We start from the raw sequence: 15,442 nt of genomic DNA on the forward strand, positions 1-15,442 counted from the left end.
AGTAACTCGTTCTTTTAACCCATAATAGCACTCTATTGTGAAATTTCAGACAAGTCTGTGGGGGACCGGGGAAGTCCAGCATGCAATACGCAGACTTTGAGTTTGTCAGGTTTACTGCAAATCAATCAACTATTAAAATAGGTTCCAAAAGTTATACTTTTTGAAATTTAACGTTGTTCCCATAGGCAGGTTTCTTCGCAGATAGCCTAAAGCTCACGTAATTCTGAAACTCAGAAAAAATCTGAGGCCACAGTAGCCGTTCCATCATTCAGCGCCGCTTTCCCAGTTTGGAGAATTTCAAATCATTCTTTGTGTAGATACAAGCCATAGTGTGCTTAAACAAGGAACTGTGGGTGAAAATGGATATCAATCCCACTATTTTCCTCTCTTAGACACAGAGCACGGGCTTGAGTGTGGGGGAGAAAAGGAATTGATGCCTAATACCTCCCTCATTGGTGTCCTGTTCTTGGGCATAGGGAGTACAATTTAGGGGGGCTAAAAAAATCAAAAGCCATTGGGCACATCGGAGCAGTTACAATATCCATAATGTGTTCTAGCCCTCACCCTCCAAAATATAGCATATTGAGGTATTAAACAAACACTTGTACCTTTTTTTTTTTAACTCTCTCCAAGAGATTGCAAGCATTTGTTGTGCAAAGTGAGGGATGGGCATTTGGTGTTCGTGATTTATAAATAGCCTCCCCTTCCTTTGGATAATTTAGTAAGCTAAAAACTTGGCCACATGCCTAGTAAAAACTTTTTTTTTTAAATAGCTATTTCACTTACATCTGTTTTTAATGAAATTGCAGTGTCACCAATAAGAAGGCTTTTAACAGTAATAGCTAGCTGGCTCACACCCACGCAACAGCAAGTGGGAGCATGTGGTAGGAAGGCGTAGTGGACATAATGCCAAGACTCCTGGTATTTTGGTAGGTTGGGGGTGAGTAAGTACTACTCCTAACACATCTCTTTTTAGGGACAGCAGTTTCATTAAAAATAAGCCCACTTTCAACTGCAGCCCATTTGACCCCTACTACTGCATCATTTTTGAACAATCAATTGGAGCAGCCAATAGCAGCCCAGCTCCTGCATTGTCTGCATCATGTTGTCCGCCACGGAGAAGCAGAGCATTTTACACCTGTTCTTTGGCCCCGTTAGTGAGATTGGCATATTATAACTGCACTGTGGCCAACAACATGATTGAGGCCATGAACGCAGGGGCAGCTTAGAACTGTACAGTAAATGCACCCAAAAAATCACATGCACACACTTACCTGCCCTGCTCCCTCTCTTCTCTTATTTTGCTGGGCAGCATGGGTCAAGGCGGTGGCTGCAGCAAGAGCTCTCAGATCACTCTTCTATAATTCAGTTCAACAGTAAGCTGTTCCTGTGTTGCTTCAACCTCAAAACAGTTTGTGATGAAAATACAGAAAGGCTTACAAATCACCTGCAAACTCTTCGCCACAGTTTGAAAAACCACCCCTGTGAGTGCAACATATGAAGGTCACACATCCGCACAAGTATCTTTTTATTATGGTTTTAAATATCTGATCATAACAATTTAGTCTTAATGCATAAATATTTTACAGTTAAGTTATCAGAAAGCAAACAGCAGGCATTGATAACTAGGTATCCACGATACCCTACTTAATCCACTTGATAAGTGATACTAGATTTGATTTTGAGTAATTTTTGTTAATTGAGCGAGGTTTATTGAGGTAGGCAGGTGATAATCTGTACCAGGAAGTCCAGATGTGACGTTGAAGGATAATTGGTAAAGCTTACACAGTGAGTAGAATGAGAATGTTTATACCTAGGACCACACACCTTAATATGTCTAGCAGACTTTGGCAGCCCGTTGTGTATATGGTGCAATGGAGTTGCTGCTTATCAAAGTTTCCAATGATTGTATGATCTTCATTATTTTTCAGCAAACTTTAATTGAAAGTTGAGGGCTTTGAGTATGGGAGCTGAGTGGAGACGTGGGCAAAAAGGATATGGGAAATCTGGCACAAGTTAGTGCTTGCTTTCTATTGTAGACTTTATCATTTATCTCAAAATACATTTGATGGATTGAAGATGGAGGACAATCTAGGAACATCACTAGATCGTTACATCCTAGTCCCCTTTAAGAAGCATTACATCCTGGAACATTAGTGGTCTCTACGTTGCAGGATGGGCCAGGCACATTATTGAATATTTGAACAGCTGCAGGATATCAGTGGTGGTTCTTCAGGAGCTGCATTGGTCTGCTGGACAAGAAGGGAACTGTGCATGGGAGATAGCAACACACCAGTACTACTTCTTCTTCCAATGCATACTCATGGGAATGGCCATGCTATTTAGAAAGGGTCAATGATTCAGTCATATTTAAGCAACTGCATATACAAATGCAAGATATCTTCTAGTAGTGGGACTCCTAGATGCATGTTACATGCCAACACTGGAGCAGCCCTCTTTTTTTACGAGGTGGTTATCATTTAGTCTACGTAAACTAATTGTGTACACCTATTTGGGGTAGGAATTTTAATGTGGTATGAGATCCCACAATGTACTCCTCAATACATTCCCCATCCTGAATAAAATATTGGTTAAAAATGTGAGATGCCTGCAGTTTGACACCAAAAGTATCCTTTCCCTCGGAGAGAAATCTGCAAAGAACCAGACAATTCCCTTCTGAAGCAGTATTCAACATGATATTTAAGACTGGGGTGTGTCAAACTTTCGATGAATTAATAATTTAAATGTGTGCGCGGTGTCTGCTGGCAGACATGCAAGACCTACACCAGAAGCATATGAATGGCTAATCAATCAGGGGTACTTCAATCCGTTTGAACTACACTAGAATGGAGAGAAATATATGTGCTTAAAGTAGAAGACTTAAGGTCACTAGAAAAAAAGGAAGGTTATAACTAGAATTTTGTGAAATATCTTAGTAAATAAACTGTTAGATGTAATGGGGATGGAAAGGGAGCAGGTAGGACATTTACCCCAGAAGTTCCTTTGTGGTGTTGCCATCTTCAAATTCTTTTTTCTTTTTCCCTCTGTTGTCTGGATGCAAGACAGAGCCGCTCTGAAAGAATTACAAATCTATTTGGCTGATCTTTGAAAGAGATATCAGGAAAGAAGAGGAAAATACACTGAGCATAGAGTAATACCACAGGAACATTGTAACCAATTTCCTCAGAATAAGCATGACTGAGAGAACAATGTATGGGGAAGAATGTATTGAAGTGAGGCCATGATGGGGGGGAAATAGAGAACAGCCCCTTTAAATTCTGTCCAAGTGCCACCACAAATTTGCACAAGACAATCCCCATGTGGCCTGCAATATCTGCTCCCAAGCGAACACCGTGCCAAGGGGTGCGAGGCCTGCATAGAAGTTCAGCCTAAGACTAAATGTGAAAGAAAACAGGTGGTGGTATTACACCATGGTGGAGTCTGAAAAGAAATGGACCTTGTTTAAATACCTTGGACTGACCAGTGACGAGGAGCAAAACACTGAGGCAGCTGAGCAGGCTCAAGTGAGTAATCAAACGTTGAAGAGAGGCTCATCAATGTGGAAAGGCTGAATGCCATGAGAAAGACCTTGAAGGAAGATAACCCAAAGAAGCACCATGAGGGAACAACCCAGCCAAAGACATCCAACTCTAAGTCCAGTAGGACAGCCTCGATATCTAAGCACTCAAACATCAAAACACAGCAGAGGCACAATGAGCTAGATGGGTCTCAACCCATGGACACAGTGGAGGCAAGTATGTAGGATCCTCATTCACCCAGTAGGTGATCAAGAAAGGGCAAAAACGAAGGAGGCAAAGAGCAAGGTTACCCTCTTCTTATAAAAAATAAATAGAAAACACCGCTGACATCTGACACCAAGCCACAAGCGTTCTAGGTTGAATAGAAGAAGCGACTGCTGGAAGCCAAAATGGCAGCACTCCTTCAGCAGAAGAAGGATTTCGACGAGGAGTGAAGGTGTTTCGAATCTTGGCAAGGATGTACTAAGATGAGTAAATGGACATTGAGCCACCCACCTCTCCAGAGTCCCTTGAAGAGCAGAAGGAGTTCTTCTACAACCCTCGAGAGTCCAGAACGAAAGAAGGAAGACTGGAAAGACTTCAAACAAGACTCCCCAGGGGAGAAGAGTAGTCATATCTTTTGGCGCCCTCTCATCTGGATGATCTGGCAATGTACAACACGTTGGTGAAGAGGCACTTATTAGGTGCACCTCGAACAGGAGCAGGCCAAATAGTATTTCCTCCTTGAAATACTCATGCCCTTGCCAAGGAACCTTTTCCTGCCTGTGCTCTCCATCATCCTTGACCAAAGAGGGAGGCTTTTTGTGAACCAGCCTCCTGGAAGTTGTGATCTCCCCCCCCCCCCTCCTCTTCTACTTAAGTCACAGGAAAAAGACACACTATCCTCCTTAGTACCCAGTCTTCATCAATGGAACTACAGCTGCAGGTAATACCACCACAACAACTAAAGTGCCACCAGACGAGGATTAAAACCGGTGGAGATGGTGGGCCTGAAAATTGAGAGAGGAGTGGCCACTCAAAGGAGAATCACCAACTCCAGTGCACTCCTCAACCAATATGGTCACTGCCAGTGGTAGGGGATAGAGCAGATCATACAGCCCCTTCCTGCTGAGTAAAAGAAAAGGGCAAAAGCAATTGTGCAGAAGGGAAGTCATCACCAAAACCTCCCTCAAGTCTGCCCTTGACTCAGCAGATAACGCTAAGCAGACATGCATGGGAACAACCCTGTGAAGACTAGCTCCAAGTCTTCAGTTTCAAGTCTGTCATTGTCTGTGGTTCACAAGTGCACCCTCTTTGGACTGGCAGCAGAGGCCCTACAGCATATATACATATAAAAAAAGATGATTAAACAGCAAGGCAACTCTTGCGCTTCAGTTTCAAGGACCTTGCAGAAGGGGCGGCCATAATACCCAGAAGGCTTCCAGGCAGAGGGTGTCCAGCCACTCAACCACCTATTAGCCAGCCTTCATGCCCAGAAGGCACACCACTGCAATGGCAATATCGCTTTTACATGTAGGTAATGGGATGAGGGTAAGCCACTGAAGGTCTCTGAGCCTGGGGCCAAGCGACATTTGCCACATATAGCTCCAGCAGTTGACACCAGTAGTGGCAGGATGGGCGTGATTCCTCCATGAATCGAAATTAATCCCTGTAGGACCGTTCTGACATAGTTCCCCCACTTTTTGCCGGTTGTCAGTATGTTTTGACTGTAGTGCACTGGGATCCTGTCCCCTGAATTTAGTTGGTAAGCAACTTTTACCTCCCAGAGTTGGCATACTGGTGTACCTCTGTAAGTCCCTGGTATATGGTACTTGGGTACCCAGGGCATTGGTACCCCAGGGGACCCCAATGGGATGCAGCATCTATTATGCCACCTGTAGGAGCTCATGCAATCTGTGACTGCAGGCCCGCCACTGCAGCCTGTGTGAAATGGTGCATGCACCTTTCACCCCAGATATGTTTCCCCTATATTATGGTCACTGCACTCTGACCTATGTCCCCCGTAAGGTAGGCCCTTTAGCCCAAGGGTAAAATGCATGGTTCAAAGTGTGAGGGTGCCCCTGCATGAGCAGATGCAACCCTACAAATCCCAGACCCCATTTTCTGGGCTTTGTAAGTGCAGGGATGCTATCTTTAAGGTATGTAGTGAACACTGATCATCACAAGATGTCTAGCTAGATAATGCTTCACTGATCCTAGTCATGTTTGGTATCAAACATGTTGGAATTATGCAACTACACCAACTCCTGTGTTAGTTGCATGGCAGCATGTACTATGGGGGCTCCTTAGAGGATCGCTCGCATATCTGCCTGTGCAACCTTGCAGGGTCTGCTTTGACGCCAGTGCTGCTGCTGACCCCAGACACTGTTCTGCTCTCCTGCTGCTGAGCTTAACTCTGGCAGGGAAAGGCAGAACAAAGAATTTCCTGTAGAAGAGAGGTGTTACCACCTCTCCTTTAGAAATAGGTGTCTCTAGGCTAGGGTGGAGATGCTCCTGAGCGCCACCGGACTGCTTTGAAGGGCACATTCGGTTACCTCCTTACATAAACCGGTTTACTCCAGTGAAGGAGCCCTGGCTCCCGCCCTGGCACAAAATTACACAAAGGACCGGGGATTGACCACCCCCTGTCCAGCTCCTCCCCTGGGGAGCTGCCCAGATCTTTGCCAGGTGACCACTTGATTCTGCCATCCCGGAAAAAAGATATGCAGAGGCCTCTGGGAGCATGTGACTGGTCAATCCACCAGATTAGTGTTCTGATGCCCGACCCTGACCATCTCCCCGATAGGTGGGTCACTGCTGAAGCCGTTTGCCTTACTTAAAGGCTCCCTCGAGGGTGGGACCTTTTAGATTCCTCAGCAAGACTCATCTGCAAGACACTTCTGCAACCTGGACACTGGAACCAGTGCTGCTGGACTTTGCCAGGAACCAATACAAGACTGCAACTAGTAGGAGGGCACCTACTCGAACTGTGTCCTTGTGCACTGCAAGGACTCTGAAACCTCTGTGGCTGTGCATCCTCCAGAGTCACAAGGACCCTGCCACCACTTAGGACAGCAAGAAGGAATCTCACATGGAGTGAAGTAGTCACTCCCCTGCATCCGCAGACACCTCAACGACTGTTTGGTGGATCATGCTGTCCCACAGACTCTTCAAGGCTGTACAACACAGGTGATGGTTCTGTGGCTCTCCAGAGGTATGACCTGTCTTCTTTGCATCTGAGAAGTCTGTGATTCCTTGTTGGAGCTGCATGGCTGGAACCCCTGTGCACAACGTCTGTTTGTCGTTGCCAGGGCTTGTTGACTCTTCAGTCGGAAGACCTCCTAGCTCGGAGAAGCTCCAGCATCACTCAACTCCAAGAGTGAAGTCCTCCCTGCAACGTGGGCATCCATCTTTGTTGTGCTGCTGAGGCCCCTAAGTGACTTCCTGTGCCTGATGCCAGAGGATCCTCCTGAGATCTCTAATGATTTCTGTTGGCTCTCCTGCTTGCTGAGGCCCGGCCCCAACTTAGCTACAAAATTAGCTGGTCCCCAAATCCTGCAACACTTCGTGCAATACTATCTTTCATTTACCAAGGCTTGTTGGTGGCCCTTCTGGCCACAGCCCTGCAATCCGACAACTGGTGTGGGACAGCTCATGGATTACTCCTGGGATCTGCCTGCATCATCTGGACCCCACAGCTGCACGTCAGTGACAACTGTCCCTCATGAAAGCATTTACAAGAACGGTGGGCATTGTCCTCCTGCACCCTATGGCATTCCTGGGTGGTGTGGACTCCGTCCCTTCTTTCCTTAAGTCCTCTTCGTCTGGAATCCATGTCTGGGTTCCACCGACCTGGTCCACGGGTCACAGTACCAGCTGCACAGCCAAGGTCCCCATTGACTTCAGCGGGAGGTTCTTACACAACTTCACCCCTATGCTCTCTGGTGTAGGTACTCCATTTCTCTGGGTATCCACAGGTGGTGGGCACTCTGGACCCTCCCTTGTCCCAACGGGTTTCCTCTGGGTCCGCTGGAAAGGTTCCTAGAAAACTCAAACCGCGAATTCCAGTGCTACCCTATGGACACTGACCCGGGGGGTTACAACTCGGCACACGGGTGCCTGGGGAATCCTAGCTACTTGAGGGTTCTTCGGTGGTAGTCTTGGTTAGTAGTGGCTTTCATATTCCCCTTTTTTTTTTTTTTTTTTTTTTTAAGTGTACAGTCCCTCAAACCCTTTTTTAGAGGGCCTTGTTATTTTATGCCTTTTACTTACCTGTTTCTAAGTATAATTTTTTTGTGTATATCACCAGTTGGGACATATACCAATGTTAAATTGGTGCCTGTGTTTTAACAAAATAATACAGTATTTTTCTTACACTGGTGTAGTTCTTTCTTGTGTGGACATCACTGACTGACTATCGTGGTATTTTAAATTGCTTTATACCCTCTCCAATACTCAGTGGCTGCTCTCCACAGCAACCTTCTGAGAGCTTTGGTTATCTGGAATCATACTATCACTAAGGATTGCCTGAACTCACTGCAGGGTGCCTCACCCATAGGTGTACACCAGATACTGAGCCAGCCTCCTACATTCACCGCGGACAAATGGATACCAAATATAATAAGAGCAGAGACATTGCACCAGACAGCGGGGGTGGGGGGGGGGGGGGGAAACACGCTCAATACCACCCAGGGCAAAGATTCACTTTTAAGACTTGTTACTCCCTGTCCAGCAGGAAGTAAAACTCTTACTAAAATGAGTGATTGAAAAGGTTCCCAAAAATGGACTTTGAACAAAGGGTATACTCGGGTTACTTTCTTGTATCAAAGCCAGGTCTGTCATTAAGGCCAATATTAGACCTCAAACAAATAAATGCATAGGAACGTGCCGTTTAAATATTACTATTCTACAGGAAGTAATACCTCTACTGAAAAGGGGGCTCTATATGGCCATGGTTGATCTAAAGGATGCTTACCTGCACATATCAGTTAATCCAACCTCTGAATAGTAATGAACAATCAACCCACCTTGACTGGCCTCGTAAATGCAGTGTTCGTCTTCTGTTTCATCACGCTGAAGTTGCGCAAGAAGACCTTCAGTTGGCTCCACCTTGAAGAGCTCCACTGGCATCTAGTTCACTAACGAGCACTCTTCAAATTCCTCACACATTCATACAAAGCCTTACACAATATTGGCTCCAAGTACCTTCACTCAGGAGGACCCCCTATTTGCACACACCCACCCGCATTCACGATTAAGTGGTGGTGCTTTCTCCTATCTTGCTCCTAAAGCATGGAACGACCTGCCCCTGTACATCAGAGCTTTCTCCTCAGTTGTTCTGTTCTTCAAGAAACTGAAGACCTGGTTCTTCACCCAGCCCCAGCCCTGGCTATTTGCCCATACAGCTCCTGCTTCAGCACCTTTTTGTGATTTGTGCATTGTTCAAATCTACGTAACATCAAAGACACAAAAATGACCTCTGATTTGTTGTGGACAATGTATATTATCAATTAAGACGGTTTCCTTTCGGCAAAAAGTCTGCACAAAAGATTTCCACAAAATGCCTGGCTGCAGTGGATGCACAACAAAGGAGACGAGGGATACATGTGTAACTCTGTCGAGACAATGGGCTGGTGATACCAATGTCACAAAAAGATTTACATTATTATATCAGAAGGGTGTGCAGTCTGTGGCAGTAAAAATGATAATGGAGTCCTGCATATCACTCATCGAAATGCTAGACTGCCCATGTGCCCACCTCACATATGGTTGCAGAAGAAATGATGAGAGGGAGTTGGGTGGATATGGTGGTTGTGTCAGAGAGTTCAGAGCGCGAGAAAATGGCAGAACATAATCCACATTACTGTGGGGACACCATTCAGAGTACCAAAAGTAACGGTGACCATCACCACGGATGTGTCCTACAAGTGATGGGTGCACACATGGGAAGCCTCATCGTTGGCTGCGCTTGTGGAGGGGGTGAAGCACATAAATGTGTTTGAGCACAAGACTATTTTCCTAGCACTGAAGCCTTTCATGGGGAAAATGGTGCTGATCCAAATAGACAACGCAATGATAATGTTCTAGCTTGGGGTCTCCAAAGTTTTGTGTAATATGAGCTACTTAAGTTCAATCAAAATTTAGAGCTACTAATATTATCAGTTGCTATAGTGGCCTTCATATTCAATATTACAAGCAGTGATCACCACAGAGCGTCAATCAGGATTGCCAGCAGTAATGTAAAAAAGGCTCTGTCAATTTGGAATGCCTCTACGTAGGTAGTACATGCCAGTAACAGCTGCAATGTCACTGACATGAAAGTAATATTATTACAAATTAGTCTCCCCACATTATTTATAACTCTGAAATCGGCTTTAAATATATTTTACGAAATCCGAAACGTTTCTCCAAACATCAGCTTATGAGTTTTGAAAAAAAAAAAAAACACATTTTCATCTTAAGTACACAATTTTGGCATATGTTTATCAGTTCAACCAAGGAAAAGGTTCCGATTTTTAGTAGGCTGGGCTTGGGCTCATGAGCTACTTGTTGGAGAGGCCTGTTCTAGCTAGACAAGCAGAGAGGAACAAGATGTTACCCTCTGCCCATGACACATAAAAGTGTTCTGTCCAAAAATTTAAACTCTAGTGGCATTACACCTCCTAGGTGTAGAAAAAGTACAGGTGGACAAGCTAGCAGCTAAGCAAATCCACCCATGAATTGGAGCTAAAGCAGCAGGTTCTAAATACAATTTTTCACAGGTGGGGTCAGGCCGGAACTAGCCCTGTTGCAACCCCAGAAAACGCAAAACAAGAGGTCGCATCCAGGTACTTTCTCCACCGACCCATGGAGAATGTCCTATGGATAGATTGTTCAGGGACATTTGAATATCCTTTACCCCCACCCCTATCATGGATTCCATGATAAGATAAACAGTCAACCATGGTGCTCATCCTAATAGCACTGTAATGGGTGCGACAGACATGGTTCTCGGACCTTGCAAAGATCTCTCGGGGAGTAATAATAAAGCTTCCAGCAGTTCATGACTTGCATTACAGGACGGATGGCTCTGTCACCCAGAGCGGACCAGCTTCAACCTGATGGCCTAGCTCCTCAGTTCTGAGTATAATTTACTGGTCCACCAATGTAGCATACAAAAGGGAACTCTAGAGAAAAAGCTTCTTTAGCACACCAGCCATCAGGAAATTCCTAAAGGAGCAAAAAGGATAGAATCCCAAATGTAGCACCTGCACCCATGTGGAACCTAAATATAGAGTTCACTCAGCTAATGAAACGACCATTTGAGACCATGCACAAGGCGGAAAGTTGTTTTTTTTTTTTTTTTTTTTTTTTTTTTTTTTTAAATCTCCAAGGACAGCCTTCCTTGTAACCATCGCATCGCTGGATTGACTTTGTGAGCTCTAGGTACTCACCCCGGTGGAACCACACTTGCAAATACACAAGGACAGCGTTATGATGAGAACCAAACCCACAATTTCTTCGGAAAGTGCTGTCTGAATTTTGTGTAAATTTCACTATAGAGCTACCAGCATTTTACCAGCAGCCAGAGATCATTTGAAAGTGCTTTGCACACACTAGATGCCCAGAGAGTGGCCGTGTACAACCTCCAGAAAACAAGGCATGGAAGTAGGGGAAAAACGTGTTCTTTTCCTTTCTTTTTCTTTTTTTTCTTTTTCTTTTTCTTTTGCACCACCAGACATGTGGGTGTAAGGGGTCCTTTGTATGATGGATAGTGCACAAAGTTCAGAAGAAGGTGAGAGTGGCACTAGAGGCGAAACCAAGGTCCTACTCCACATGAAAGAAGGTAGCAAACCTAACCTTTCCCCCAAATGTCTATCAGTGATCTCTTTATGGCAGCTATGTGGTTGTCCATACACAACGTCACAAAACATTGCTGTGTAGACCTGCAAGTCGACAAGGAAGCCCATTTTCCCTAAGGAGACAAATACTGCTACAAAATAAATGCACAGCATGTGAATCAAGGAAAATGTCACACTGCAAAATTAGGAACCCAGGAAATTCCTCAAGGTGCAAAACGTATCCTACAGATAACCTTTTTGTTTGAACAAGTGTTCTTGGAAGGTTAAGTATTACTTGAGCATGTGATGTTTGTAGAATATGGGGTACTGGTAACCCACTGTTACAGGTAAGAAGGTATTTTTCCATTTGTTTGGGTTTCTGCGAGGGAGGCATCTTTGAGATGCTGATTCCATTTCTCGTGAACTAACCACTATTTTATCCTTTGATGTGGCAAGGGAAAAATGCTGATCATCTCTAAAGCCTTTTACAGCTGTACACAAATTCTGAGCACTCTGGCTCTACCTAACCATTTCCTTTTCTCACAACATACTCTTTAATCTTCTGCTTTTTGGTTTTAATTTTAAAACCGGCTAACATACGCTTTATCTTTCCTCTGTGACAGGACCATTATGATGAAGAAATAGAAGTATATAAACACCACCTGGAGCAAACATACAAGCTGTGCCGCCCTTGCCAGGCTGCTGTGGAATATTACATAAAGCATCAGAACAGGCAGCTGCGGGCTCATCTGCTAAACTATCAGCTGAAACGTCGTGATGCAGACAAGACTTATGTGAAAGTATGTCTAAACAGTTCCAAGATGAGCTAAAATAATGTGGTTTTGAGGGCTTTTGGCCCGTTTGAAATTGATTTAAAGGTCACTGGTCTAGTTAATTATAGTATAGTAACCATATTGTGACATCCTATTTAGTACCACACTTGGCATTCCCATCAGTGGCCGTGCATTGCATAGTTAAGATTTGAGAACCATTTCCACTGCATGCAAATGCAGAAATGTCAACAGTCTTGCAGGCAAATCACTGTAGTTTCAAAATAGGATTCCAGCACAGGTCAGGGGACTCCTAAGTCCATGCTAGATTTGTAGATGCCTGCGTAAGAAATAAAATGTATTAAATTGACCTGTATGGATCACCTTTACATAGTTCTTCACCTGCAAAAGGTGTTTAGCAGTTACCACAATGCCACATTCTCCCAACCTGGGGATATTTTGACTCTGAACTAGTCTGAAACCTAGTGGAGACCCAAAGTATTGTATGAAATAATCTTTTCCTCTGAAAATCAGGTTGAGTAGCCCAGTTTGTGTTATTGATCTTCTGTTTTTAGCCACCTACTTAAGTTGCTAGGCCCACAAGATCCCACTGTATTAGCACTAATGTATGTTTACGCACAGACCCAAAAGTTAATGTGTTATAGACTGGTATGGGCATAAGATCTTAACTTAGGTTAAAAAGGGAACTCAGAAATTCAGTGAAAAAACAAGGTTTACAGTGAATTTATAGTTAGCCATTCTAATAAGATCTTCACGTATGTTTAAAAAACTAAAAATTCAGAGATTCATTGGGGGGGGGGAACAAGCATTCAAGTGGCATTATAATTGGGTATGGTAATAAGAGTTTAACTTGTTTAACAACTGAAAAAACACGGACATTTGCAAGTTATAGTGCTCTACTTATGACCTCGCATATTACAGCACTCATGACATTTTAAATGACAAAAGCCTTTTACTTTATTTTTTAATGTGCAAATTGTATCCGGTGCTCTGAGCCGGAACGGACATTGTTTTCCTTCTGGGTGCTCCCTTGTATCTGTACAAAGCTATGCTCCTCTGATCTCTAATATGAGAGAAACTCGTTAATGTCGGGAGCTGCTTTCATTAATTCTAGCTTGACTTGAATAATACACAAAGCTAAGGCTGCATGTTAAGTCTTTTGTCATTTTTCAGCTTGGAATGGATAATACTAGCTGATCAAAAAGCCTCTTTTCTAGCTTGGCACTGATTACCCCGGGGTAGTCCTACATTCAAAAACCTTGCTAGAAAAACAGACATTTCAGATGAGCAGATTTAGAGTGCTGGTATTGTTGCAAAGTGCTCCACATAAGGGAGCTGCAGTCCACCTACAAGTTGGCAACCCATGGTTCCCTACTTCTTTTTTTGCATTATTTATCAACGCTTTGTCTTAAAAGGCACAGTTTGGTGATAAATATCTTATATACAGTTTTACATTGTCAAAAATATTGCATACTTTTCATTACGCGATGCAGTCATTGTTTCACAATTCGTACTATTGATGAGGATGCTTGAGGGTATGATTACCCTTTTCATTGGTTCTGCTCCAACTTTGTTGGTTTTTAGGATCTGATCCTGACATGTGGTTGACTGCATATAGCAGTACTATAGCTTATTAGCCCGCTATAGCTGACTATACCAACCATGAAGGCCCGCTCCAGTGATCAGCTCAGGCCTTTAACCAGGGAGTAGTGGGTCTTTAATTGCCAGTATAGCCCAGCTATGGCGGGCTATAAGTCTATTAGAACGTTTTGCCCTTTAGGGATGGAATGTTCTAATTGGCATAACAAAGGCCTCACAGAGCCCGACCAGGTTGCAATCCCTTAGGGGTCTGTGAGGCCTTTGTTCGCAGCTATTGCTGTGAACACAAACATTCGAATGCTGATGCTCCAGGCTTTTACCAGCCATTAGAAGCCCAGAGCCACTCCATTGTCTTCAGTGGAGCGCTCAACATTCCAATGTTCTAATAAACTTTCAATCACAGGTAAAACTGACTCAGCCAGTCAGGGCAGTCGTTGTATGTGACTAATTTTCAACCCTGCCACAGGTATTGCGGACATGAGATATAATAAGCCTGTTTTTCAGAGATGATCCTGTCAGGTGGCTGGAATGCTGCCAAGGTGCCTTGTGCCTGACACCTTCAACCAGCCCAGGCTATGTAGCCAGTAGCACTCTACCTTCTCATACTTGAAATGTTGTTTTTTTCCCATTAGAATTGTGGCCATTCTCTGAATGTGATATGCTATTGGCTACGAAGCCAGACCTTGGATCCTACTGCAGCCATCTCACTTGACAAGTCATCATTTATTAATTGTGTGACCATCTCCCCCCCCCCCCCCCCCCCCCCCCCCCCCAGCCTTACCAACTTTGTAGAGTCAATCTAGGGAGAGGCTGTCTTGCGGGAAATAGAATGTGTACTATGTTTGCGTACAATGCAATGTGAAATGTCATTTTGAGTAGAAATCAGACTATTATTGCCTGGTAAAAGCATGGATTATTAAAAATATTCGAGTGACCTTTCTATAGGGTCCATTGTAAAGGCCTTTTACAGGGAAACACTGCACTGCTTTTTGTTTTTATAAAAGTGGTTATAGTGATATCCTGTCGTATTTCTTTTCTCTTCTCACCCCCACTACCAATAATTATCTCTGCAGAGCTTTAGTGCTTCTTGCCCTGGAACAACGCCTGCCCATGTGGTGGTCTTGCGAATCCTGTCCTTTCTGGCCTGTGCATTTCTGGTGACTTTGGCATTCTGTGGCTCAGTTGACCCTTTCTCATCATGGACTTCCAGTTCAGCAGCTTCCTCGTCATCAGTGCAACCAGGCAATGTCTCCAAAATAGAGATCCCTGTCAATGACTCATCACAGAACGCATCCAGCTGGCAGGCGGTGCTTCAGTTTGTTCCTGAGCTTGCTGTTGAAAATCTGAACAATGCCTGGAGCTATGGACAGAGCCATCAACCTGGCGTTGCTTGCTTCGGACTCCTCACCTGCCTTCTAGCCATGGGATTGGCTGGGCGGATAAGGTGGGTGGCCATATATTTTCATTGTTTGCTTTTGGTAATTTGAAGTGGAGACTGCGACTGCAGGAGCTGTTTTACCAAGATTGTCAGTGTTTGATATCTGTAAAGCATTTTGATATCTATCAAGCATTGAATCTGATCCGGTTAATAAATCCATGAGTCACACTGTCTCAAGAATACACTACAGTACTTAGCATGTAAGCATGTCTAATTATCTAATTTGAATTTATTTTTCAGTTGGAAATTGTTTTCCCACTTTAACCCCTTTTAGCT

At 44.1% G+C, this 15,442-nt stretch overlaps 1 protein-coding gene across 1 annotated transcript in view; it reads left to right on the forward strand.

Annotated features, from left to right (window-relative positions):
- TMEM201 (transmembrane protein 201) overlaps positions 1-15,442 on the forward strand; it is a 167,975-nt gene that overhangs the window by 21,455 nt on the left and 131,078 nt on the right. The window contains exons 4-5 of the mRNA XM_069241163.1: positions 11,962-12,138; positions 14,802-15,172. Of these exons, the coding sequence (XP_069097264.1) occupies positions 11,962-12,138; positions 14,802-15,172 (548 nt within the window). The remainder of the gene's footprint in view (positions 1-11,961; positions 12,139-14,801; positions 15,173-15,442) is intronic.

This window comes from Pleurodeles waltl, chromosome 6 (assembly GCF_031143425.1).
Source record: "Pleurodeles waltl isolate 20211129_DDA chromosome 6, aPleWal1.hap1.20221129, whole genome shotgun sequence".
In the NCBI taxonomy this organism is placed as follows: Eukaryota; Metazoa; Chordata; class Amphibia; order Caudata; family Salamandridae; genus Pleurodeles; species Pleurodeles waltl.